This window comes from Hemiscyllium ocellatum, chromosome 13 (assembly GCF_020745735.1).
Source record: "Hemiscyllium ocellatum isolate sHemOce1 chromosome 13, sHemOce1.pat.X.cur, whole genome shotgun sequence".
NCBI lineage: Eukaryota > Metazoa > Chordata > Chondrichthyes > Orectolobiformes > Hemiscylliidae > Hemiscyllium > Hemiscyllium ocellatum.
In genome coordinates, this window is record NC_083413.1 from 24,745,319 (window position 1) to 24,772,272 (window position 26,954).

At 42.1% G+C, this 26,954-nt stretch overlaps 1 protein-coding gene across 1 annotated transcript; it reads right to left on the reverse strand.

The window, feature by feature from the left end:
* Positions 1 to 7,553: 7,553 nt before the first annotated feature.
* Positions 7,554 to 25,053, reverse strand: LOC132821714 (extracellular calcium-sensing receptor-like). The gene is made up of 6 exons (XM_060834420.1): positions 24,908 to 25,053; positions 17,093 to 17,378; positions 15,216 to 16,046; positions 13,665 to 13,892; positions 10,741 to 10,864; positions 7,554 to 8,452 (listed from the first exon to the last, which is right to left on the reverse strand). The coding sequence occupies exons 1-6, from the start codon at positions 24,982 to 24,984 to the stop codon at positions 7,554 to 7,556; spliced, it is 2,445 nt and encodes an 814-aa protein (XP_060690403.1). The 5' UTR covers positions 24,985 to 25,053.
* Between the last annotated feature and the right edge of the window lie 1,901 nt (positions 25,054 to 26,954).

Below are 26,954 nucleotides of genomic sequence, written 5' to 3' on the forward strand. Positions count from 1 at the left end.
TTTGCTTTTTTTTACAGCGACATGGGGATCGACCATCCTGGATGCATCGACTAATGGCGACGACAACAAATTTCCCAGCAACTCCGAAATTCTTTTGTTTTCCAATCAAAGCACACTGTCTGGGAAGGGCACTGTTGATTCCTTGGTCATCAAGTGAAACGATTACTCAAGTAAAGGAAAACTGAGAACATGACAGATTCCTTCAACCCTGCATCCCCAACACTATTCATCGTGTAACAGTTACTATTTTACAAGAGACAAGTCCAGTAAATATTGATAGCAAGTAACATTTCATTCGATTCTCATTCTTTCATAGGGTGTAGGCATCGCTAGCTGGGCCAGAATTTGTTTTCATGCATAATTGCCTTTGAGAAGGTAAATGGCCTACCACGTTGAACCGCTGGTGAAGGCACATTAACAGAACTATTAGAAAGGGAGTTTGAGGTCTTTGACCCTACCGTGAGGGAACATATTTCCAAAGTCAGGCTTTTAGGGGAATTTGCAGACGATTGTGTTCCCATGCATTTATTGCTGTTGACGTTCTAGGTGGTAGATATCATGGGTTTGGAAGGTGTTGTGGAGGACACTTAGTGAAATACCACAATGTATCTTGCAAATGGTGCACATACTGCCATTGTGCATCGGAGGTGGAGGGAATGAATATTTCAGGGTGTGGACAGACTGTGATTCAAATGGGCTAATTTATCCAGAACTGGGAGCAACTGATCGATGTTGTTGGTTTCTCAAAAATCCAAGCAAGAAGGCAGTAGTCGATCACAGTCCTGATTTCTGCTTTTTAGATAGTTGACAGATATTTGGACCTCAGAAAATGAATTTTGTGTTGAATTATTCCCAGCTCTGGCCTGTTATTCTCACCACAGTTTTTATAACGCTGGCTCAGTTAAATTTTTTTGTCAATAATAACCCCCACGAATGCGCTTAGTAGGGGATTCGTGTCTGAATGCCAAAGGGCTCTGTTTTATTGTAAATCGTCATTACCTGGTTTCTGTGTTGCACTAATGATAATTGTTACTTATCAGTCCAAGCCTAAATGTTGTCCAGGTCTCGTTTTTATGTTCACGTATTTGTTCGGATTCTGAATAGTATGAAATATTTCAGTAATCAACAACCTCACCAGTTCTGCCCTCATTATAGAAGGATTATTTCTGAAGAACCAACTGTCCGGATGAGTACCTTGAGGAAATCATCCAGTGATGTGTTGAGACTAATCCCCTATTTCATGCATGAATATAGTGATTAGTTTTGGACAGCACGTGCAATATCTTGACAAATAGAATATCTACAATATTTCTACCCTGTCATTCCACTCATTTGTAAACCAAGTCAACATGCTCCCTCAAAATCCATGAGGTTCAATCCATGAGGTCCAGCTTTAGCAAATGCTTTCTTGGGTGAAGATGATATAATTTTATTTTCTGTATTTTTGATCATTAAGTGAAATGGGAAAAGAACTGTTTTAAAAACTAAGGGCTGTTCAAGGATCGCTGCACTTGTCAAAAGCAAGTAACTGACACTCGTCGTAGATAGTGTTTACACAGCTGCTTGTTCATGCAGTAGTGGAACTGTATGGCAGATGTACTGGAATCAAGTTTGAATTAACTAATTGAGATGTAACTAGCAGCTAGTAACTGAGTGATCGCTGGACTAGTGAACAGTTGTCGATGACAAATGACTTTTGTCCATCAGCAACTGGGTGACAGGAGAGAAAGGGTCACCAGACCCAAAACATTAACTCAGATTTGCTTCACAGATAATGCCAGACCTGCTGAGCCTTTCCAGCAATTTCTCTTTTTGTTTCTGATTTACAGCAGCCACGGTTCTTTTCATTTTTATTTAGCTGAACAGTTTACTTGTCTGACTATATGAAAGAAGCCACCAGACGTCTGCAAGGCCAAGAGTTCTATTTTCTCTCTGTAGTAAAAGAAAATACATTAAGTCTGAGGAAAGCCAATTTATTTTTCATTCAACTGTTGCTGTAAACTGTGGTTCTGAAAAAGTAAACCAGAGCTATTATAAGTTTTAACCTGTTACCCCTATATCCTACAAATAAATGGAAGTATCTAGAGATGAAAAATCGTGCAGCACCACTTCTAAAGGACCATCTCAGTAAACTGTGAACAGGAACCATTGAACTGCTGTCCCAGTCTTTCCATCTGATCATAATATTTCTTCTCTATTTTGGTCTGTCTGTTCCTTTGTGTACAGTGATAGTGCATGAGGAGATTGGATTTTTAACAGGCATAATAATATGTCAACAGTTTACGATCATTTCTCTGTACTTATAATTTGTTTAGCTGTAGCCAATATTCATTATTGTTAAGTACAAAAATGTAGTCTGTGCTTTCTGTCAATTTGAGTCTGAAAGATAGGTAAATTGAGGAATTCTGCATGTTTAGTAAAATCTTTAACTTTTGTGATGGCTCCAGGTGTAGTAGGGTTTCATTTTGGTGTTCTCCCCCATTGAGGCATAACACATAAAGAAATCCATTAAGGACTTTCTGAAAATCCACATATGTAACATCCATCGATGGTCCACTATCTATTGCTTTATTTACAGCTTGAGAAAATTCATTTCGATATGCCAGGCAAACCCTATGTTTCACAAATCCCTGCTAGCTCTCTCCGAGTAGTTGAATATGTACAAAATAATATAAAGGTTATAAATATTATTAAATTTATAATTTTGATCAATATAGGATTGTAAAAGCAGTGAAAACAGCATAAGAGCTTTAATGTTGAAGTGGGTAGAAACACAGCAAATTAAATGTAATGCATTGAGTGTGAAATCATATATTTAATGCCATAGAGTCATAGAGAACAGTATAGAAACAGACTCTTTGGTCCAACTCATCTATGCTGACCAAATATCCCAACCCAACCGTGTAGGATAAAATTATTAGAGGAAATAGTAAATACATGATACAATTTGGAAGTGATGTCAGGAAAGAAAACCTGAGAGTTTTTGAAGACATGTTGATAAAGGTGACAAAACAAACTGAGAATGTTGTCAAAACCACCATTAACAAAAGAATGGTCTAGAAAATCGATGATACTATGATGACTTTTATTGCATGCTGCACAGACTTCAAGTGGTCACCATGTCCAATTTCTGAGCATCACAGTTTTGAATTGAGTCAAAATTTCAAAAGTTTGCATCAAAATTTACGAGACGATGTACATGATGAGGGGCTTCAGAAATGTAAAATGGATGTCACAAAGACTTGAAACCTTGTACTGTAATTCAAAAATGAGAAGTGTGAAGAAACACTTCTTGTGAAGACTAAAATGGAAAGACTTATGCTATAAATAGCATGATTTTCAAAAGTTATGTTGAGCATAGAAACCTTGGTTTACGAATCTACAAATCAATAAAATGGTCCAGGTGAGGCAACGATATATAATAAATATGAAAGATAAAAAGTGAGTCTTCACATTCTTGGCAGAAGTAGGAGACTGAGAAACAATTAATGTATTGTGCAGGAACGGAAGTTGCACCGATGGTGCAAAATTCGATTGCAAGGCAACCACTCAGCCATTAGATAACTCACCTCTATAAGTGGTCATGAGGTGAATGACCAATGACTCACACAAAGTTAAGTTTTAAGGAGTAAGTCAAAGTATGAAAGTTGAGCAGAAAAACAGAGAAATTGGGGAGGGAAATACTGACAATTGAACAAAAGCAGGAAGGCGTCTTGATAAGTGAACATGTGGTTGAATTGATAAATCTCCGTGGCAATAATTTCACATGCTGTCTCCAACCATAAACTCCAATCCCTTGCAATCAACTCCAATCCTCCCTGCAGCCACTCCCTCGGACTATACCAGTCCATTTTGCAAACTCTGCACCACATTGACTACAAAATGAAATGTCAACGACATCAAGGACAACTCACTTTAGAACAAAAAAAGTAGGGCAGGAATAGAAGATTCACTTCCCTCAAACCTGCACTACATTTTGAAAATAAAGCAGGAAAAATGACTGAGGTGTTAATGGGGGAGCTGTGATCATAATTCTGTATGTGTTAAAATAGATGTGGAAAAGAATAGGTTTGGTCCACAAGTTAAAGCTCTAAACTGGGGCAAGGTAAATTTTGATTAGACAGGAACTTTCAAAAGTTGATTGGTTCACAGATAAAGAGGCATCTGGCAAGTGGAAGGCTTTCAAAAGCGAGATAAACAGAGTAAGGGGACAGTATTATTCTATTAGTGTGAAGGGCAGAAGTAGGAATATTGAGATTCTGGTCATGAAAAACAAGGAGGCATATGTCAGGTAAAGACAGCTGGGATCAAGTGCATCCCTTGAGAAGTACATGGGCATAGGAGTACACTTAAAAGGGAAATAATGAGGGCAAAAGGGGCTCAGGAGATTGGTTGGCCCATAAGGTTAAGGAAAATCCAAAGGAATTCCTGAAGTATATTAAGGGAAAAAGAATAATTGAGAAAGAATAGTGCTCTTTAAACACCAACGAGGTCATCTATGTGTGGAGCCACAGCAGATGGGTGTTTTAAATGTGAAGTCACTCATTTTATTTGGAATTAAGGCAAAATGGATTATTATTTAAATGGTGAGAAGTTGCATCATGCAGCTGTTCAGAGGGACTAAGATGTTCTTGTGCATGATTCACAAAATATTGACTTGCAGGTGCAGCAGTTAATTAAGTCCTTCAATGCTCGTAGGATGGAGTTTAAAAACGGGGAGGTCATACTGTGGTTGTATAGGTTGCTGGTAAGGCCACATCTGGAGTACTTTGCAGAGTTTTGGTCTCTGCAAAGGATGCACAGTAGTCCCCCCACATCTACTGGGGATATGTTCCAGACCAACCATAGATGCCCAAAACTGTCTATAGCAATGAACCCATTCACTTTAATAGGCAATCTACCTCCCCAGCAACCCCTCGTTCCTGGTTCTGGAATGTTCCTTGTAATATTTTCACGCCATGGCAAACTGCAGATAACTGAAACTGTGGATACAGCATTCTGTGGATACAGCATTCACCTTGTACTGGCATTGGAGGTGGTGCAGAGGAGGTTCAATAGGTTGATTCTGGAGTTGAGAGCATTGGCTTATGAGGAGACATTGTGTAGACCAGTACTATATTCATTGGAATTTAGAAGAATGAGGGGGGTTCTTACAGAAACATATAAAATTGCAAGGGGAACAGATAAGATGGAAGCAATGAGGTTGTTTCCACTGGCGGGTGAAACTAGAACTAGGGGCATAGCCTCAAAATAAGAGGGGAGCAGGTTTAAGACTGAGTTGAGAAGGAACTTCTTCACCCAAAAGATTCTGAATCTGAGGAATTCCCTGCCCAGAGAAAATTTGACGTAACTTAATTGAATTTTTTTAAAGATAATGATAGATTTTTGAACAGTATATGAATTAAGGGTTATGGTGAGTGGTCAGTTAAGCGAAGATGAGTCTACTAAAAGATCAACCATGATACTATTGAATGCAGGAGCAGGTTTGAGTACCTATAACCTGCTCCTAATGCGCTTAATCCTTATGAACTTACGTTAAAGAATTCCAAAGACTAGCTACACTCTGAATCAAGAAATTCGTCCTCATCTCTGTCTAAAATGAACTGCCTTTTTTTCTGAAACAGTGGTCTCTCGCTCAATACTCACAAACTAAGGGAAGTATTTTTCTTATATCTCCCATTAGAACCCTGTTAAAGTGTTATATGTTTCATAGAGATCATGTTTGGAAGTGAATAAATAATCATTCGTCTTGACAGTTGAAATGACAATAAACCTGAATATCTTCCATGTACATGCAGCAACAGCAAAGTTACAAAATGCCTCAAGGAAGTCACGACTATCCCCTCAAACACATATGACAGTCAAATCAAAATATATTGAGATGGGTGATTAATCACCTGGTTATACACGTAGATTTTGAGGAGGAAATTTGAGATTTGGAGGCAGTGTTTTGCAGAGTGATTTCCAAAAGGTACGGTCTCACAGCAGAAGAAAAACCAGCCAACAACGTCATAAAATAATCTGGTTCTCCAAAGTCCTCAAAGGAAGTAAACCTGCCGTCAACAACTGACCTGGCCCACGGATGATTTTCTCCGCATGGCCTGGCAAATGACTTTAGCTGTATCAAAGCATTAAAGTTTGCATTCTCTACCATGCAGCGTTGAGTCTGAAGACGGCATCTCCCACACATCGCCCCCATCACTCCCTAACTGGATTGCAGCGCTTCAAGCTCTTCCAATTAAAGAGCAATTAAAGACAGGCGATAATTGACAGCGTCACTCACATTCCATGAATGACTTTTTTTTAAGTCCACGAGAATCCTAATGAACGATTTCACTGTAAATATCGAACAGAAGACAGTGAAGTTGTCTCGGCTTGGTGTTATGAGTGGAGACTCACATACATGCCTAGATTCTGTGACATTGATAGCGTGTCGGAAGTTTATTTTGCATTCCTTCCAGGTTACAAAATCAAGAGAATTTGAAAAATGCCTGTTGACTCACCATCGCACATTTTATTATCCTGGCATCAATTGTTCTAGATTGTTTCTTGGAATAACACAGCGTGCAGTTTTACATCTATTGATGGGGTCGCAAATCATTTATCGATCAGAGATAAGGTCTCTGGTAAGGTAAGATTCCACTGCTGATTTAATTTTTTAAACAAGTTTATTTTTAATTCGTTTATGAGATTTGAGCATCGCTGGCTAAGTTAGTACCTATTAGCCATCCTTAACTATTCTTGAGCAGGCGTCAGTGAGCTCCATCCTTGAATTGCAGCAATCCACACCCACAATGCTGTAAGGATAGGAGTTCCAGATTTTTGACACAGCGATAAGATAGGGACCATGATATGTCTCCCAATCGGGAGTGACTTCCAGGTGGTATCGTTCTCACTTATCTGTTCCTTGGTCATAGTACGGGATTTATTGCAATGGGAAGATTGTTGTACATGGTGCCATGCTGGACTAATGATGTGGGAAGTGAATGTTCTTTTAATGGGAGACAGGTTGGTGCAAATAGTCTACTTTATCTTGGGAAATAAACTTCCTGAGTATTGTTCGAGCTGCCCTTACAGGGAACCGGAGAATATAGCATTACACTCTTAATCTGTACCTTGTAAGTGTTGGACAGAACTTGGGCAGACAGGAGATGAATTTTAGCATTCTCAGCCTTAGATCAGATCGGATAACCACATTGTTTCGTATAGTGGGTCCGCTTACGTTTGCAGTCAATGATAACCTTTTTGTTAACTTTTGGTGTTTCAAGCAAGGTCTGTATTTGCCTCTGCCCCTGAGAAAGCGGTGAGCTACTTGAACCGTTATAATTCATCATTAGGACTTTGCTAGTCGCTAATGCAGCGATGATAGGGTTGTGTAATATAGCAACTTTCTTTTAATTTGTTGTGACAAACTAACCAATCAGATTGCCCATTGCTACTGCTCTCCGCCTGAACTCGACTAAAATCAAATGCCTGGAAAAGGAGCAGCTGACCCGATTGCGTGTTCGTTTCCCGCCAGTCGAGTTGGATTTCATTATTTAATTTTGCCAAGTTTAATATTTATTCATGAGCATTTTTTTAGTGTTCTTCTCTGGCCTCAGCAGAATTATGAAACATTTCGGGGTGAAAGTACACAGAAGCAGGCCAAAGCTTGACGACAAAATTGCAAAGATCTCCACTGCGACTGTGTATTTGCCTGGTGAGCTGACATAAGCAGGAATAAAGGCTGTCCATACTGCGAAAAAAATCAACATGCTGAAGGTTACAAACTTCGCCTCGTTGAACTTGTCAGGCAATTTCCTTGCTAGAAAGGCCAGCACAAAACAGATACAAGACAAGATGCTAATATAAGCTAATACACTGTAGAAAGCCGCCACTGAGCCAACATCACATTCTAAGATGATTTTATCATTTTGATAAGCGGTATTTTTCACAGGGAATGGCGGAAACCTGACTAACCACGTGACACAGATCCCAACCTGCACGCAAGTACAGAGAAAGATGACAGTCCGCTGTTGAGTGGCACCAAACCACTTCATCACGTTGCTGTTGGGGAGCCTTGCTCTGAATGCCATCAGCACCACCACAGTTTTAGCGAGTATACAAGAGATACAGAGCACGAAGATGATTCCAAAGGCTGTGTGTCTCAGTCCACAGGACCAGGAGGTTGGCCGGCCAAGAAATGTCAGCGAGCACAGGAAACACATGACCAGGGAGCTCAAGAGAAGAAAACTCAACTCGGAATTGTTTGCTCTCACGATAGCAGTGTTCCTGTGTCGGAAGAAAATAGCCATAACTGCGACGGTTAAACAAGCTCCGAGCAATGCAATTATGGTCAATATAATTCCTGTTGAATCTTCGAAGGATAGATATTCAATTTCTCTAGGGATGCACATGATTCTCTCGGCATTTGACCAGTCATCTGAAGAGCATTTTGTGCACTCTATTGAATCTACGGATGGAAGAACAAATAGGTCAGACATGCAAACAGAAAATGCTGGAAATGTTCAGTAGGTGGGGCAGAAAGAAATTGCGTGAACGTTTCAGATCAGAGGTGTGCGACTTCAGCAATATAGGACGCCTTATTTCCCTTAATCCCGTGAACAAACTTTCTGCAGTCATTTAAAAATTGCTAAATAAGAGAATGTTGAAGTTATTTTCTTGGGGGGATAGTCTGGGGGATGTTCTCAGTTCCAACTGAGCCAGTTTTCACAATGCGGAATGCGCTGTCTAAAAAAAGTAGTCAATGTCAGGTCAGTAGTTACCTGACGAAGGACCAGCGCTCCGAAAGCTTGTACATTCAAATAAACCTGTTGGACTCTAACCTGGTTTTGCGTGATTTTTAACTTTGTCCACCCCCGCCCAACATCGGCTCTCCCACATCATAAAAAGGAGTAAGCTCAACAGTAACTTTCGAATTGCTCTGGATAGATGCTTGCAAAGGAAAAAGTGCAGAGCCGTGGTGAAAGAGCAGAGGGATCGGATTAACGATAGATCTTGCTCAATGAACCAGCACAGGTTAGATTGATTGAATGGCCCGGATGTAGGCGGCTGGTATTCTGATACTTAATACCAGTCTGTCAATATTGGGGGGAAAAAAGCATTTGGCACATTTTTTTTCTGTAATGAAGCAGTTAGTAAAAATAATGTCCAATATGGAACAAGCATCATTGGGTACGGGAACATTAATCTCAATTTAGGTTGTACTGAATGAAAATGGCTCCAGCTAAGGAAGGGAATATCAGCCAAGGCTTGTGGTTTCAATCTGGAGACTGCAGCAGCAAAAGCGAATGTGCCTGCACGGTTAAACGGGAAAACCAAGCTCATTCATAATTTCCTCCATTCTCAAAATATCCAACGATTAATGACTTTCAAGATTGTCAACTTAAGAGTGAAGTTTTTTGTATTCACTCCTGGGACGTGGGCGTCTCTATCTAGGCTAGCATTTATTATCCACCCTAGTTACCTGTCAGAAAGTGATGGTGAACCGCCCTTCTTGGAAAGCTGCGCCCCGTATGCTTGCATTGACCCATTTGGGTTGGGCGTGGAGAAACTTAAGTTTCACAGCAGTCACTTGAGCAAGTTGCGAGGAGGCAGTGTCCTTCGGTGGAAAATCGGAGCAGACTAATTTGTTGTGGTTCTGCTCGCCGAGCTGGAAGTTTTTGCTGCAAACGTTTCGTCCCCAACACACACAAACGAAGCTGCATCAGGACACTATTCAAAAGGGCCACAACACACTGCAGTACACCAGAACTGCGAAAAGAGGAAGAGGAACATCTATACAAGGTATTCGCCAAAAACGGATACCCACGCAACTTTATCACCAGATGCCTAAGAGATAGACCACGGAACGAGGACATGCCACAACCAAAAGGACTAGCCACTCTACCATACGTCAGGAGTGTCTCAGAACTGACAGCCAGACTACTGCGACCCTTAGGACTCATAACAGCACACAAGCCAACATCCACGCTCAGACAACAACTCACTAGAACAAAGGACCCAATACCCAGCATGAGCCAAACTAACGTAGTTTACAAAATACCATGCAAGGACTGCACAAAACTCTATATAGGACAAACAGGAAGACAGCTAACAATCCGCATCCACGAACATCAGCTAGCCACAAAACGACACGACCAGCTATCTCTAATAGCCATACACTCAGACAACCAGCAACATGAATTTGACTGGGAAAACACCACTATCATAGGACAAGCCAGACAGAGAACAGCCAGAGAATTCCTAGAAGCATGGCATTCATCCCCAAACTCCATCAATAGACGCATTGACCTGGACACCATATACAAACCACTACAGCTGAAACTGACACCCGGAAACGGCAAGAACATCCATCAACGGACACATCGACCTGGACCCCAGATACAAATCACTGCAGCTGAAACTGACACCCGGAAGCGGCAAGAACAAACCAATATAAATACCGGAAGAAACATCAAAGCAGCGCTTCACACGAGGTTCCCACCGCACTGATGATGTTCCCTAGCCAGGGAACGAAACGTTTGCAGCAAAAACTTTCAGCTCGGCGAGCAGAACCACAACAACGGATACCCGAGCTACAAATCTTCAATCAGATTTTAGACTAATTTGTCTTTGCAAGCGTCTAACCAGTGCAGGTAAAATCCCGCCCTCTGATACAGGTCCCCCAGTGTTAGTTTCCATTAATACAGCACCTTCAAAGATGCCCCTTTACGATGAGTGTGTCTAAGTGTGTATTACCTGTTTCATTACTAATCTCCCCGTCAGTACAAGCCACACAGTCAAAGCAACACAGCGGCTCGCCGCTTCGAGGCACTTTTCTCGTTCCAGGGGGGCAACTTTCACTGCACGCAGATTGAGGGGGCTGCTTATAAGAGTAAAAGAAATAACCCAATGAAACAATCGGCGTTTCTGTTTCACATGGAATAGATCATAAATTGGTCAGACAGCATTACTGGGTAATTACATTTAACCTTGATTCTTTCTGATTAATAGTTAATGACATTTTTTTATTTCAAAAATATACATTATTCATAAAATATTTGATGGTCTGTACAGTTGGTCATGCCATATATACGTAAACATTCCATTTCTTTGCATAAGCGATCAGAATTTATCATTTGTATATACAGGTCTGTACGTTTATCAATCATATATCCATATATTTAGCTGAGGCGTCAGCAGAACCCAAATGATGGCCCCCAGATCTTCTTAGGCAAGCAGATGTTACATGGTGGTCTCTTCCCACCGCGCCTTGGCAGCAGCTGCTCCAAGCTTCAGCGCGTCCCTCAACACATAGTCCTGGACCTTGGAATGTGCCAGTCTGCAACACTCATTTGGGGTCAACTCCTTCAACTGGAAGATCAACAGGTTTTGGACCACCCAGAGAGCGTCCTTCACCGAGTTGGTGATCCTCCAGGTGCAGTTGATGTTCGTCCAGGTGTGCATCCTGGGGAACAGGCCATAGAGCATGGAGTCCCGTGTCACGGCGCTGCTTGGGTTGAACCTCGACAAACACCACTGCATTCCTCTCCAGACTTCTTCTGCATAGGCACATTCCAGAATGAGGTGCGTGACAGTCTCGTCCCTCCTGCAGCCGCTTCAAGGGCAGCATGAGGTGCAGCTGAGAGTCCAGACATGCATAAAGGATCTCACAGGCAGAGTCCTTCTCACCACCAGCCAAGCCATGTCTTGGTGCTTGTTGGAAAGTTCTGGCAATGAGGCATTCTGCCAAGTGACTTTGACAGTCTGCTCAATAGGATCCGCCCTCTCCTTTTCCTGAAGGGTCTCAAGGACACTTACATGCTAACCAATTCCTGTGGTCAAAGGTGTTTTTCTTCATAAACTTCTCCATGAAGGACAGGTGAGACAGAACAGTCCAACTACATGGAGCTTCTGCGGCATCGAGGCCAGGCCCATCCTTTGCAACACCGTGGACAGGTAGAACCTCAGTACGTAATGACGCTTGGTGTTTGCATACTGGGGATCCACGCTGCTTGATGCAGCCACACACAAAGGTGGCCATCAGGGTGAGGGTGGCATTGAGTGTATTTTTCCCCCCATTGCCCAGAGGATTGGTTGGCCCAGCTCCCGAACAGCATGGCCTCACTCTTGCCTCGGTTTATCTTGGCCCCAAGGCCCATTCGAACTGATCACATATGCACATGAGTCTGTGCATGGACAGAAAAAGGCAGCGTCATCCATGTACAGGGAGGCCTTAACCTGCAGGCCCCCACTGCCAGGAATAGTCATCCCTCTCAGGCTTGCATCCTTCCTGATGGACTTAGCAAATGGCTCTATGCAGCACACAAGGCAGGAGAGAGAGGGCAGCCCTGCCTGACTCCAGATCTGACTGGGAAGCTATCTGATTCCCACCCATTGATTGAGACTGCACTGACAATGTTGGTATAGAGCAGTCTGATCCAATTGCAGATTCCCTCCCCAAATCCCATTTTGGAGAGAACATCTCTCATATACCTGTGTGATATCCTGTCAAAGGCTTTCTCCTGGTTCAGGCTGATCAGGCAGGCGTCCAACCCTCTGTCCTGCATGTAGGTGATCGTATCCTTGAGGAGTATGAGACTCTCAGCAATCGTCCTGCCCAGTACAGCACAGGTTTGGTCAGGGTGAATCACCAATCCTAGAGCAGACCTGACCCGGTTGGCAATAACCTTTGACAGAATTTTGTAGTCCTCATTCAACAGTGAGATTGGTCTCCAATTTCTGAGTTCCTCCCTCTCCCCCTTCTGCTTGTATATGAGCGTGATGATGCCTTTTCTCATGGATTCACTCATGGTACCTGCCCGAAGCATACTGACATACACCTCCAGCAGGTCCTGGCCAATCAAGTCCCACAGAGCAAAATAGAGCTCCACCGGTAAGCCGTCGCTTCCGGGAGTTTTATTCTTTTTGTAGGACTCAAGGGTCTTGGTCAGTTCGTCCAGGGATAACGGCTGGTCCAGCCTCTCCATGCTCTTTCGTTTAAGACCTCCATGATTGAGGATGAGATATTCGCTTCCTGATCTCTGTTCGTATGGATTCCTACCTAATGTTAGGGACTATGGCTTTCTCTTCACCTGTCAGCAACACTACATTTATCATATGTAAACCTAGAACTGCTGAACAGTTATGAGACTGCAGATTACATCACAAATGACGACAACTACGGTCTCACAAAATCTCCAAACGAGCACTGGATGGATGTGAGGGAGTGGGGGGTCGCGGGGGGTGGGGCGGAGTGGAGCATACTGTATATACTTGGTTTGCAATTAAAAAGAACATCCTAAAAACATTCAAAAATTTGGAGCAGCTTCTGTGGAAGGAGAAGATTGGTTTTTAAGGATTTGACAAACATTTTATCGTGGTTTTCACGTGATGCTCAGAACAGGATACAAGCGACTGTTACTTTCGATTAACTAGTGCAGACACACTGTGAGGAAGGTGAGTCTTGGGCCCAAAATTCCAACTGAGAGGTAGGAACACTGCCTCTGCACCACAAGACTCTGTTGTAATTAAGCGTGTCAATTAATTAATTCGTTAATTTTGGTTTCCCTAACCATTTACCGCATTGTCAGCCGTTAATCTCTGAGCACACACTTGTGGCCATTGAGTACATTGGAATTGGTTTAGATCTTGATGCAAGAAGTTGGCTATCCTTATCATACCTGAGTTTTGCCACCGGTCCAAACGATGGAATGTTCATTCAGAGAAAGTTCCTGCCCTGCGATTGCGAAGGAATCAAAACGACCCACCTGGGCGTACTCCACCTTACCATTGGTGCCTCTCTGACAATTAATCATGTCATACGATGCAATTGCATCTCCGTTTTCATCAAATCCTACTTCTCCTCCAAACTGATCGGTGAATCTGACTTCCTTTAAGTAATGAAGGAGCTGTTTTAAAATATGAGAAAATGAAAAATGGAAGCAGGAAGCAGTCTGGACACTGTTAAATAAGACAGTAGATATCGCACCTCAACCCTAACCACAGTATCAGATAATAATTAAGACACAAAAATCTGTTGATCCATTTTTACAATATATTCAATTTTAGGGTAGATAATTGCAAATATTCATAACTCCATAAGTGAAAAAAAATTCCTTACCTCAGTCCAAAATGTTCACTCGTTTTTCCAAATGATTAGAACAGAATATTTTGTCAATAATCATGGGTGGGTGGGTGGGGGGGGGGGGGGAATGACAATGTGGCTAATTAGCAAATTATATTTCCAACCTTCCTCTTCCATTGTATTTCTTCTACCTCTTTTCCCTAACTGAAGAGGTCAATTAGTAAATTCTACTCTCAAGGTGCGAGCATCACTGGTATGGCTCGCACTTACTGTCATCTCTGGTCGTCCTTGTGAAATATTGGTGAACCAACTTCTTCTATGATTGGACGACAATCTGATTTTCCAGGCTATGGCAGAGTGTGGTTAATAAGCGACCATGTTGATATGAGACTAGACGCACAAAAGTGGCCTAGGGCTGGTGTGGTGCAGTGGTAGTATTCCTACCCCTGAGCTAGTAGGCCCAGGCTCAAGTCCCACCTGCTCCAGATGTATGTAGTAACATCTCTGAATAGATTGGTTAGAAAATATCTATAAGAAGCTCTGAGCAGATAAAGATGGTACATTTCCTTCTCAAAAGGGCATTCGTGGAGTTGTCAGTGATGACAGCAATCCAATAGTTCCATGGTCAACTCATAGCTTTTTATTTCCTTTCCAAAGTTTATAAACTGGATTTATAGTATCCTAGTGCCATGGTGGAATATTGTCACCAGTTTTTTGAATTATTTCTCCAGAATTTTTGGATGACTAATACAGCAAGCATCATAATATCTACCTACTACATATATATCAATATGTGCAGTTGGTTCAAATCTCCTGGACTGTTGATCTTTAAGGCACTTCCACTATAGTCCTCCCCCCTCAGTCTTTCCTTGATCCTATTATCTAATAGATTTTAAATCCCATCTAAATGACCACTATCTCACCTTTCTTGATAATTATGTAATAATGGATTAAGGAGAACATTCAGCCCATCGTCATTCATACATGAAGGATGTTCCTACTGCGCTGACACCAAAGGAATAACCACTATGTGTATTCGTTTGTATCATTATTTACCTACCTACAAACACGTTTTCACATATTGGTCTTAAAGAAGGAGCAAAAATCAACACGTCAGATCTCGGATTATTTTTCCATGACTGCTCACCTGCCATGGTTTAAAGTTACGTATGCTCGCACAGCTACTGTTTATAAACGGCCCATTACCGCTCTCACACAAGCTTAAGCGATTCAGTGCGTGGGCAATGGCATAAACGCCTTTGTACACGTTGTATGAAACTCTGAGCTGTGATGTATCAGAATAGATGGTGTCGGTATCTTCCAGACTCTCAGATCCTGTGCATAAACGGGCTCTGGTAATCGAACCTTTGGTGGTATTTTCAGGTAGTTTTAATTTACATGCAAACAGCTCCTCCCAGAACACATTGGTGTAGCTACTGCCCTGGTGTGGAGAAGGTTTCACTCGGAGGAGGAATTCTCGAAGCCCAGGGATTTCAGTTCTGCGAAATGAAAACCCGATCGCTCCTTCCAGATAAGGCAAGAATTGCTCGGTATAAAGCACAGCTCCAGTGATCCAGGCTTCACTAGCAAGCCATTGGAGCCCAGTCACATTTTGGCGAGCGATCTCCTGAACTAACTGAAGCATTTCCCTCTCGGGGCTGAACACGACAATAACCTTGGCTGATGATCTTTTCATCACAGCCACGACTTGAGATATTTTCTCTGCGTTGTAGATCTTCGGCAGAATGTATGAGAAAGCGATGCAAGCGCCAAACTCGGTGACCTGTTCGATGAACTGCTGAATCGCAAATCTCCCGTAATCGTCGTCATTAGCAAGAGCTCCAATCCAAGACCAGCCAAAGTATTTCACAAGTTGTGCCAAAGCCTTGGTCTGAAAATAATCGCTGGGCGCTGTCCGGAAAAATGTGGGATATTTACGCCTGTCGCTCAGGCAGGTACACGTGGAGAAGTAACTGACCTGAAAGAAGCAAAGGAATTTATTTCAAGACAAGGTCCATGGAAAAAGAGACATCACCCAAGACTTGACCTACAATCCACTGCACAGAGACCGAAGCCGTCTGACATGGCACGAATCCAGAATTTCTGACCCACACTGCAGACCCACATCCACAATCCTGGACACATAGTCCAACACTGCAGCCAATCCACCTGAACCCCCTCAGGAACTGAGGGTTAGTGCAGGGCAGAACAATGAGAAACCGTTCGGGAGTATTGTTCTATAAATTGCCAATTCGTTCGCAAAGCATGGTAGAAATGTAAAGTCTATCCAAAATTATTTCACTCTGTTCTGCCCTGTTCTTCATTTTTTTTCTCTAATGCTTCCACCAATTCTGCTCTATCCAACGACAGTTCAGTTCTTGGTTCGATGCTGGCCAAATGCTTTCCACAATCAGTTGGTCTCGCATCCGCAACCCCAGCAATAAAGAAATTAAACATTCCACGGGAACATTTCATTAATTGTTAGTGAAGCCCCCGACACACCCCAGCACCCCGCCCCACCCGCCCCGGAAGTTCCGAGTGTCTGTGTGTATTGATATCAGACGAGGTCGAAATAGCTTGACGGTTATACTCAGAATAGCTCTAAATAGTCTACAAAGTATTACCAAAGTTATATGATAAGCAGCAATTACTTGGGTGGCATATAATCAGCTCATCAGATGTCAAATGTCTAATTTTTATCTTTAAACATCTACGCTTTCATTCGCCCCTCTATGGCAGTCTTGTCAACAGCTGACAAAGACCCTGTGCTCCGGAACGCACACCATAAACCTCTCTATCTTTCCATTTGTTTTTCTTGCTTTAAGATGCTCCGACGCTTTATGTGACACGATGTCAATATGAATGGGATCACACACCCCTGAAGCGCTGTAGGTTCATTTATTATATAAGGGGCAGTGTGAGTGTAAGTTGTTGTCCTCATTGTGAGTCAAAACATACGGCAGGACGAGAGAGGAACTGCTACCAAGAACGTGATACAGGAGAAGATTACAAATCATAACTTACAATGGGAACTTGGAACGGTCCTGCTGAGGTTGCAATAATACTGGACTGAAGGGATCCGGCTTCCCCGATTATTCCTGCAACAGACGCTGCTCCATGGCATGTGCTGTTTGACATTTCATCTCCAGCATCACTCAGAAATGACATAGCTGCTCTCAGAGCGTAGCTATCACAAGTGTCATACACCCTATAGCCCAGCGTAGTATTGGGCAAAATGCTCGGGTCCTTGTTGATTTCTTCAATAGTAAAGATCATCGTCTGTAACCAGCGAAAGGCTCTGAAATCAAATCTGTACAACACATATTAATTCAGTATCACCCGCCTCAGTTAGTCCTTAACCGGTTTTAATACCTCGTTGTTTGACTAATACTTTGACAGCGATTTTGTTTTATTACGGTGGTTCATTCCAGGGATGTGAAGTTCGATGGCAAGGACAGAAAATACTGCGCACCCTCAACTGTCTTTGAGAAATGAGAAAAAAAAATCATGGTTAAAAAAGTTTTAAATTGTTCCAGTCTTATTTTTGTAGATGCGTCTAACTTTCTATTTTGTATAAAATATAAAAGCTAACATGAGTGATTGATACACGTTGTGGGCAGTCTTTGCTTGATGTGATGGCCGGGCCAGTAGCACTAGTTTGAAAGATATCGACACAGCCCAGCATCCATTAATACTCCAACACAATTGGACGAGCGCAAAAGGTAGGTTTAAGAGAGAGAGACTGAGCATTTCTGTCTGCAAGAATAGAACATAGAACATAGAAGGATACAGCGCAGTACAGGCCCTTCGGCCCTCGATGTTGCGCCGACCGAGTCCTACCTAACCTATACTAGCCCAATAACTTCCAAATGCCTATCCAATGCCCGCTTAAATGAACATAAAGAAGGAGAGTTCACCACTGATACGGGCAGGGCATTCCATGAACTCACAACCCGCTGTGTGAAGAATCTACCCCTAACATCTGTCCTATACCTACCACCCCTTAATTTAAAGCTATGTCCCCTAGTAACACCTGACTCCATTAGCGGTAAAAGGTTCTTAGTATCTACCCTATCTAAACCCCTAATCATCTTATACACTTCTATCAGATCTCCCCTAAACCTTCTCTTCTCCAATGAGAACAGCCCCAAGTGCCTCAGCCTTTCCTCATACGATCTTCCTACCATTCCAGGCAACATCCTGGTAAACCTCCTCTGCACTCGTTCTAAAGCTTCCACATCCTTCCTATAGTATGGCGACCAAAACTGCACACAATACTCCAGATGAGGCCTCACCAGAGTCTTATACAACTGCAACATGACCTCAGGACTCCGGAACTCAATTCCTCTGCCAATAAAGCCCAGTACACCATATGCCTTCCTCACAGCACTATTTACCTGGGTGGCAACTTTCAGAGATCTGTGTACATAGACACCAAGATCCCTCTGCTCATCCACACTACCAAGTAGCCTACCATTAGCCCAGTAATCCATCATCTTGTTATTCCTACCAAAGTGAACGACTTCGCACTTAGCTACATTGAATTCCATTTGCCACATTTCCGCCCAGCTCTGCAACTTATCTATATCCCGCTGTAACCTACCACTTCCTTCCTCACTATCCACAACTCCACCGACTTTCGTGTCATCCGCAAACTTGCTTACCCAGCTTTCAAGTCCTTCCTCTAGATCATTTATAAAGATAACAAAAAGCAATGGTCCCAAAACAGATCCTTGTGGTACACCGCTAGTAACTGCAATAATGAATAATGAATAATGAATCAGTGGAGCAGACTGACTTTGGTGAGTAAAGGATCTTCTTCACGCAAAAGCGATCTGACCAACAAAGTAGATCTGATGAAGGATCAATGTTAGACTGCAAGGATTACATCAGGGATTCTCTCTTCCAGAGCACATTTCTCCATATGAACTTCACATCAGATGAAACTTGTGCATCCTAGACGTTAGTGACAGTAGGAATATATAAGCAAACCTCGCAGAAACGAAGTTAATGTTAACAAAACATCCCAGAGAGGCCTTGGATTGTGAGACAGGGAGGTAATCAATATTGATAAGTACTAGGTTAAAAATGCACCAGACCAGGTTAAGATTGACTGGATGAAGACGACTAAGGCGACTAGTCATAAACAAGAATTAGCTTTTTTTTTACGATGGTTTGAAGAAACATCAGACTTTGGATAATGAAGCCGTGATGTGCCCAGAATCATTTAGGAATACTGAATTTCTCAGCATATTACTCCAGCTTGAGTGGAGAGATATTCTCCCTGAGTTTGGTTGAATAAGTTGCTGTCAATTCGTACTCAGTCTACAAAATTTAGAAGTTACCACAGCGTCACAATGCTGTAATGTTAACTTGGTATCACTTCACTAATGCTGTCAGACCGACTGAGTATTTCCAGCATTTCTTGTTCTTATTAAAACAGAAATTTGTGTCAGTCAATGACATAATGGTGATTCAAACTTGAATCAGCATCTCAGCTCCTTGAAACAGTCCATTGCTAAGCAGCTTTCTCCTGATTGAGTCATAGAGATGTACAGCATGGAAACAGACCCTTTGGTCCAACCAGATATCCCAACCCAATCTAGTCTCACCGCCAGCACCCGGCCCATATCCCTCCAAACTCTTCCAATTCATATACCCATCCAGATGCCTTTTAAATGTTGCAATTGTACCAGCCTCCACCACTTCCTCTGGCCACTCATACCATATATGTACCACCCTCTGCATGAAAAAGTTGCCCCTTAGACATCTTTCCGATCTTTCCCTTCTCACCCTAAACCTATATCCTCTGGTTCTGGAATCCCCCAACTCAGGGAAAAGACTTTGTCTATTTACCCTATCCATGCCCCTCATAATTTTGTAAACCTCAGCCTCCGACGCTCCAGGGAAAACAGCCCCAGCCAGTTTAGCCTTTCCCTATAGCTCAAATCCTTCAAACCTGGCAACATCCCTGTTAACTTTTCTGAACCTTTTCAAGTTTCGCAATATCTTTCCAATAGGAAGGAGACCAGAATTGCACACAATATTCCAACAGTGGCCTAACCAAGGTCCTGTACAGCTGCAGCATCTCATCTTAACTCTGGTACTCAATACTCTGACCAATAATGGGAAACATACCAAATGCTTCTTCACTATCCTATCTACCTGCAATTCCACTTTCAAGGAGCTATGAACCTGTACTCCAGGGGTTCTTTGTTCAGCAACACTCCCTAGGATCTTACCATTAAGTGTATAAATCCTACTAAGATTTGCTTTCCCAAAATGCAGCACCTTGCATTTATCTGAATTAAACTCCATCTGCCACTTCTTCACCCATTGGCCCATCTGATCAAGATTCTGTTGTATTAGACAATAGACAATAGGTGCAGGAATAGGCCATTCTGTCCTTTGAGCCTGCATCACCATTCAATATGATCATGGCTGACCATCCTTAATCAGTATCCTGCTCCTGCCTTATCTCCATAACCCTTGATTCCATTATCCTTGCGAACTCTATCCAACTCGTTCTTAAATGAATCCAGAGACTGGGCCTCCACTGCCCTCTGGGGCAGAGCATTCCACACAGCCACCACTCTCTGGGTGAAGAAGTTTCTCCTCATCTCCGAGGTAACCTTCTTCGCTGTCCACTACACCTCCGATTTTGGTGTCATCTGCAAACTTACTAACTATACCTCTTATGATCACATCCACTTTTGAGTATCATAATATTGTTTCTTCCAAATGAAGCCTTTCACTGCTCAGTGTAAGGGTTTTCTAATTTGTACGCTGTTCAGTAGAAAGCACAAAACATAGGGAGCATAGTGCATGCCATTTGGAACTTTTTGTGGGATCACAGGATTATGCAAACCATCATGATTGTGCTGGATTGTTGAAAGAATGTTCCAAAAATTCCACTCACTGGCTATTTCTCCAGCATATGTTTCCTATTCAGTTAATTTCAGAAGGTATTATTGAATTGATTTCCCCATGCCTTCATGCAGTATATTCCAGAACATAACAGCAAAATAAATTCTTGTCATTTCTTATTTTTGCCAGTTACTTTAAATATGTGTTTTCTGTTGATTGCTACTTCAACCAGAGAAAGTAGTTTCTCCTTATTTACTCTAAAAAACTTCATACATTTGAACTCTTCCATTAAAGCTCAGTTGACCTTTACTCTGATCATAAAGTTTACAGATTCTGTCATCTGTCCACATAGCTTGTTTCATGTCTGTTACCTTTCTAAGTGAATGTCAGCTGCACCATTACAAATACTTTGACATATTTCTAATTGTCCTGGTGTCTAGAACTACACACAATATCCCAGTCTGGGCTTCACCTGTAACTTACTAACTTTAGCATAATGTCTATGTATTTGTTCCCATTACAAAGATAGGATCCCATGTGTATTTTGAATAACTTCCTCAATTTAACTTACCATTTCCAAAGACTATCAGACCATAAGGCATAAGAGCAAAATAGGTCATTTGGCCCATCAGGTCTCCTCCACTCTTTGATCATGGCTGATACGTTCATCAACCTCATTCTCCTGTCTTCTCTCCATAACCTTTTGATCATCTTACCAATGAAGAATCTATCTACCTGACTTAAATACACTCAATAACTTGGCCTCCACAGCCTTCTGGGGCAATGATCAACCATCTTTCAGCTAAAGAGATTTCTCCTCATTTCAGTTGTGAAGGGTCATCCATTCACTACCAGTTTCTCCTACTAATGAAAACATCTTCTCCATGTCCACTTATTATTCTGTATTCTGTAACTTTTAATGAGAGCTCCCCTCATCCTTTTGAACTCTATTAAGTACAGACTCAGAGTCCTCAACTGCTCTTCATATGGCAAACCCATCATCCCTGGATCATTCTTGTAAACCTCCTCTGGATTCCCCTCCAATGCCAGCAAATCCGTGATAGTTACTTCAGCCAGGGAAAGCAGTTTCTCCTTATTTACTCTGGAAAATGTTCAAAACATGTTTGAACTCTTCCATAAAGCCCAACTGATCTTCCCATTACAGGTATTGGCCCGATAAACCTTCTCTTAACTATTTACATGCATCTTCAAATAAAAGACAAAAACTGTTCACATATTTCAGATGCATCTCAACAGTGACCTTTATCAGTGATGCATTTACAACAAATGTTTGGATTTAGTTCCCCCTGCAATAAATTAGCAATCGTCTATTTGTTTTCCTAATTATTTGTTGTATCAGCACATAAACCTTTTCTAATTCATGTAGGTATCTCTGCACTTTAGAGCTCTGCATTCTTTCATCATTTAGGTAACATACTTTCTATTTTTATTATTCATGATAAAATGGACAATTTCTCATTTTTCTACACTATATAGAACATAGCACATAGAACAGTACAGCACAGTACAGGCCCTTCAGCCTTCAATGTTGTGCTGATCGTTTATCCTACTCGGAGATTAGACTAACATATATACCCTTCATTGTACTATGAAGGGACTTAAATGTCTGTAATGTATCTGAGTCACCACTACTGCTGGCAGTGCATTCCACACACCCAATACTATCTGTGTAAAGAAACTACCTCTGACATCTCCCATAAACCTTCCTCTAATCAGTTTAAAACTATGCCCCCTCATGATAGACATTTCCACCGTGGGAAAAAGTCTCTGGCTATGCCTTGTATCTGTGCCTCTCATCATCTGATACTACTCTATCACGTCACCTCTCATCATTCTTCATTCCAATTAGAAAAACCCTAGTTCCCTCAACCTTTCTTCATAAGACATGCCCTCCAGTCCAGGCAGCATCCTTATAAATCTACTCTGCAACCTCTCTAAAGCTTCCACATCCTTCCTAATATGAGGAAACCAGAGCTGAACATAATATTCCTAGTATGATCTCAGCAGGGCTCTATAGAGCTGAAGCGTAACCTCCTGGCTCATAAACTTGGTCCCTCTGCATCATATGCCTTCTTAACAACCCTATCAACTTGGCTGGCAACTTTGAGGGATCTGTGGTCGTTTACCTCAAGATGCCTCTGTTCTTTCACACTGCCAAGAATCCTGTCTTTAACCCTGTGTTCTGCATTCAAATTTGACCTTCCAAATCTTGGCCAGCTCTTTGCTCATTCAATTAGTTTTGTACCCTCTGCTTCTTGTTAGCCAGTCAATCATCTATCCATTACAACTGCATAATAAACGTTTATTTTCTGCAATAATTTTTAATGTGGCACTTTATCAAATGCTTTCTTATTAATGTTGTTTAGGGAAGGAAATTTGCTACCTTCATGTAGTCTAGTATTTATGCAACTGCAGACCCACAGAAATATACTTGACTGAAAATGCTAAAGGGGCACCAGTTGGATTGAGCAGCACTGCTCACCACTAATTTCACATGGAATTTAGGAATAGGATATTAATATTATGCATTTTAGCAATATCAAATCCAGGAATGAAATTCTTCCAAACATCCAGACGTTATTTCTGTGTTTTCTGGCTGAAAAACAGAGTTAAAGTAACATATTACAATAGTCAATAATTGACAGAAAAGATGAGTAACACTGAAAACCGAATTTATCAGAGAATTAGAGCTAATTGCAGTCATTTTAATCCAAATGGAAAGACACATTATGATGCAACGTGGCCAGCCTCTGGAGCAGATGGGGTTTGAGGCCAGGCCTTCCGGGCCAAAGGTAGAGGCGTTGCCACTGCATCGGCACAGTGGCTGGCACTGCTGCCTCACAGCACCAGGGCTCGATTCCAGCCTCGGTGACAGTCTGTGTGGAGTTTGCACATTCTCCCAGTGTCTGCGTGGGTTTCCTCCAGGTGCTCCGGTTTCCTCCCACAGTCACAAAGATGTGCAGATCGGGTGAATTGGCCATGCTAAATTGCCCTAGTGTTAGGTGCATTAGTTAGCGGGTTACTCTTCGGAGGGTCGGTGTGGACTGGTTGGGCCGAAGAGCCTGTTCCCACACTGCAGAGAATCTAATCTAATCACAAGACCTCTATGCTTGCTAGTTGTAGATATTTAAATCAACGTGTGATGATACACCCCTTGAGCCGACGGTAATTGAATGAGTCTCCTGACCCAGAGGTAAGGACATTACCACTGCGTCATAAAAACACTAGAGCTTATTCATTGTGTGCTGATTCGCCCCCATCAATAATTGTTTTACGGCTAGTTTAGCGATCATTACTCTTTTGAATTTCCTTTCTATTTCAAATATAAGTACCCTTTTTTCACTTCTGTTCCTCCCTTAATTCTCATTTGTTCAAAATCAAATCATTGCGTTCTGCTCTCAAGTCGGACTCGTTTTAACGATCCTAAAGTTCCAGAATTCATTGCCTGCCTTAATTTTGTCTTAGTTTCAAATACTACAGGAATAAAATTCAACTTCAGGTGAGCGTACAAAGTGGATGACCGCGGACTGGCAGAATGTTATTCGTCTGTAAATTCATGGAAAGAGAAAATAGTGGGGCTATGCAAAACGTGGTGGTTAGTTTCATATCCAATCATCCGAAATTGATAGTAACCCAAGCGAGAACTCAAATTGATGGAGAAACTCTGCAGATCTTTCACCATCTGTGGAGAAAAAAAAAGTTAATGTTTCGAGTCGAATGACTCTTTTTCAGAATTCAAGATAGCACCGCAATGGGATCTTGTGCACAATGCCTTGTGTTTTGATTGATTTGCTCTAAACTGTTCCACACGCAGGTATTGCCTTTCGTTGTAGCTCCCGAGTATTCATCATTTTATTTTCGAATTCTGAAGTTCCGCAAGCAAATACCTAGAACCATAGTGAACAAACGATAAAATGCATGGCCAACATTATCATCAAACTTATGACTCACCCTGTGCAGCGTAACTGGTTAGGCTTTGTTCTGTAGTGAAGCTCTGGTACATTAAGGTATAAACTGAGGGGGAACATTCCCCCGATTATTATGTCGCTATCCTGCGTCAGCCCAGGCGAAATAAAGTGTTCTTGCAGTTTGCATACAGCAGTTGCTCTGAACTGGGGCTCGAGTATAAAATGCAGAATGATCAAAGCGAATTGCCAATACATCGAATTTCTCTTAAAAGCAAGCAACATACTAAAATGCTTAGCATCATTTATCTTCCACTTATGTCGACCTGTTATATATGTGAGAAGGTGGGGATTTCAGAAGGCATCTTGGGTTAACCTCATAGTCCAGAAAATGCATAAATACATTCTGTCCTGTTGCTGTTTGTATTTCTTGTGCAATGTACAGGGGAGTTTGTTAAATGATTGTCATAAAGTATCAGTCATAATTGAATAGTTCCATTTTAATCCAATGGGTATAGAAGGTTCTTTGGGATTTTGTACATTAATCATATTGAAAGGGATTCCACCTGACTTCATTCAGTCATAACTAAACAGCTTCTGTAAACTAAGAGATAGAACAGATTAAAGTGTTCTCATTAACTGGTTCTGACACGAGTTAATATCCTACTACTTTCGGGACCAGTTTCTCCTCCTCAGTAATTAAGGATGCTGTCAACCAGATTTCCTCCATCTCCACACTTCTGCCCTCAAAACCCTCCCCCCAACAACAGTAAGGATTGTTAGCACTTAGTCCTCATGTACCACCCCACCAACCTTCAAATCCAATGCATCATCCTCTGACATTTCTGCCACGTACAATCAGACCCCAAAATCAAAGATATTTCCTTCCCCATCCATCTGCTTTCCAAAGGGATCACTCATTCTGCAACTCCCTTGTCAACTCTACACTCCCCAGCAACTTTACCATCACACCCAGTACCTTTCCCTGCAACCACAAGAGATGCAACACCTGCCCCTACACCTCCCTTCTCACCTTCCTTCTCATCTTCATCCAAGGCTCCAAACAATCCTTCAAGATCCAGCAGAGGTTCCCATGCACTTCTATTGCTCCCGATGTGGTCTCCTGTACACCGGGGAGACCAAATATAGACTCAGGGACTCACTGAGCATCTGTCCTCTGTACGCATTGACCAACCCAATCTTCCAGTTGCCATATATTTTTATATATTTCTCCCTCCTACTCCCCCAGTGACATATCCATCCTTGGCCTCTTCCACTGTCAAAGTGAGGCCAGATGTAAACTGGATGCATAACACCTGAAGTTTCACTTGGATAGCTTACAGCCCAATGGCCCCAATATTGACTTCACCAGTTTCAAAATCCCTCCACACACACCTCCCCCAACCTAATCTCTTATCCAGCCCTGTCCTTCCTTCTTGCCTTCCTGAGCTGACCTAACCTGTCCATCTTCCCACTCACCTATCTACTCCAACCTTCCCAATGACCAATCACCAAAACCCCCTATCTGCATCCACTTATCACCGTCCCACCTACTCTACCCCCAGCCCCAGCCCCCTCAATCCATCTACTTTTGGACTTCGCTGACCCTCCCTAGTCCCGACGAAGGGTTTGGCATGTAACATTTATTGACTCTTGCTTTCAGCATCTGCAGTCTTTACTGTCTCCTAGTTCAGATATGAAATTAGTCAAAGCCATCCTTGGGAATTGGAGGGTCATGGCAAATCTCAGTGTGCACAGCCCTCTCTCCACAGGAAAAAAATTCACATGGTTCAAGCTCAACTCCACCATGGTTCTGGTTACTCACAGGTGCCTTTGGTATCACCTCCCCCCTCCTGCCATATGAGGATCCTGAAGGAGTTGCCCCGATTTGCCCTCCTCTTGAGATAGTTCTGAGTACAGTTGTAGAGTTGTGCATTTCTGATATGGTATACAGACTGTAAACAAAAATTAATGCTACAAATCTTTCACATATGTTTGTGCTGTTTGGAATGAAATTCAATTTACATAGCAAAGCGGAGTAGATGGTGCCCATTTTACACGCTGTCAAGTTTTTTTTTCTCTTTTGGCAGTGT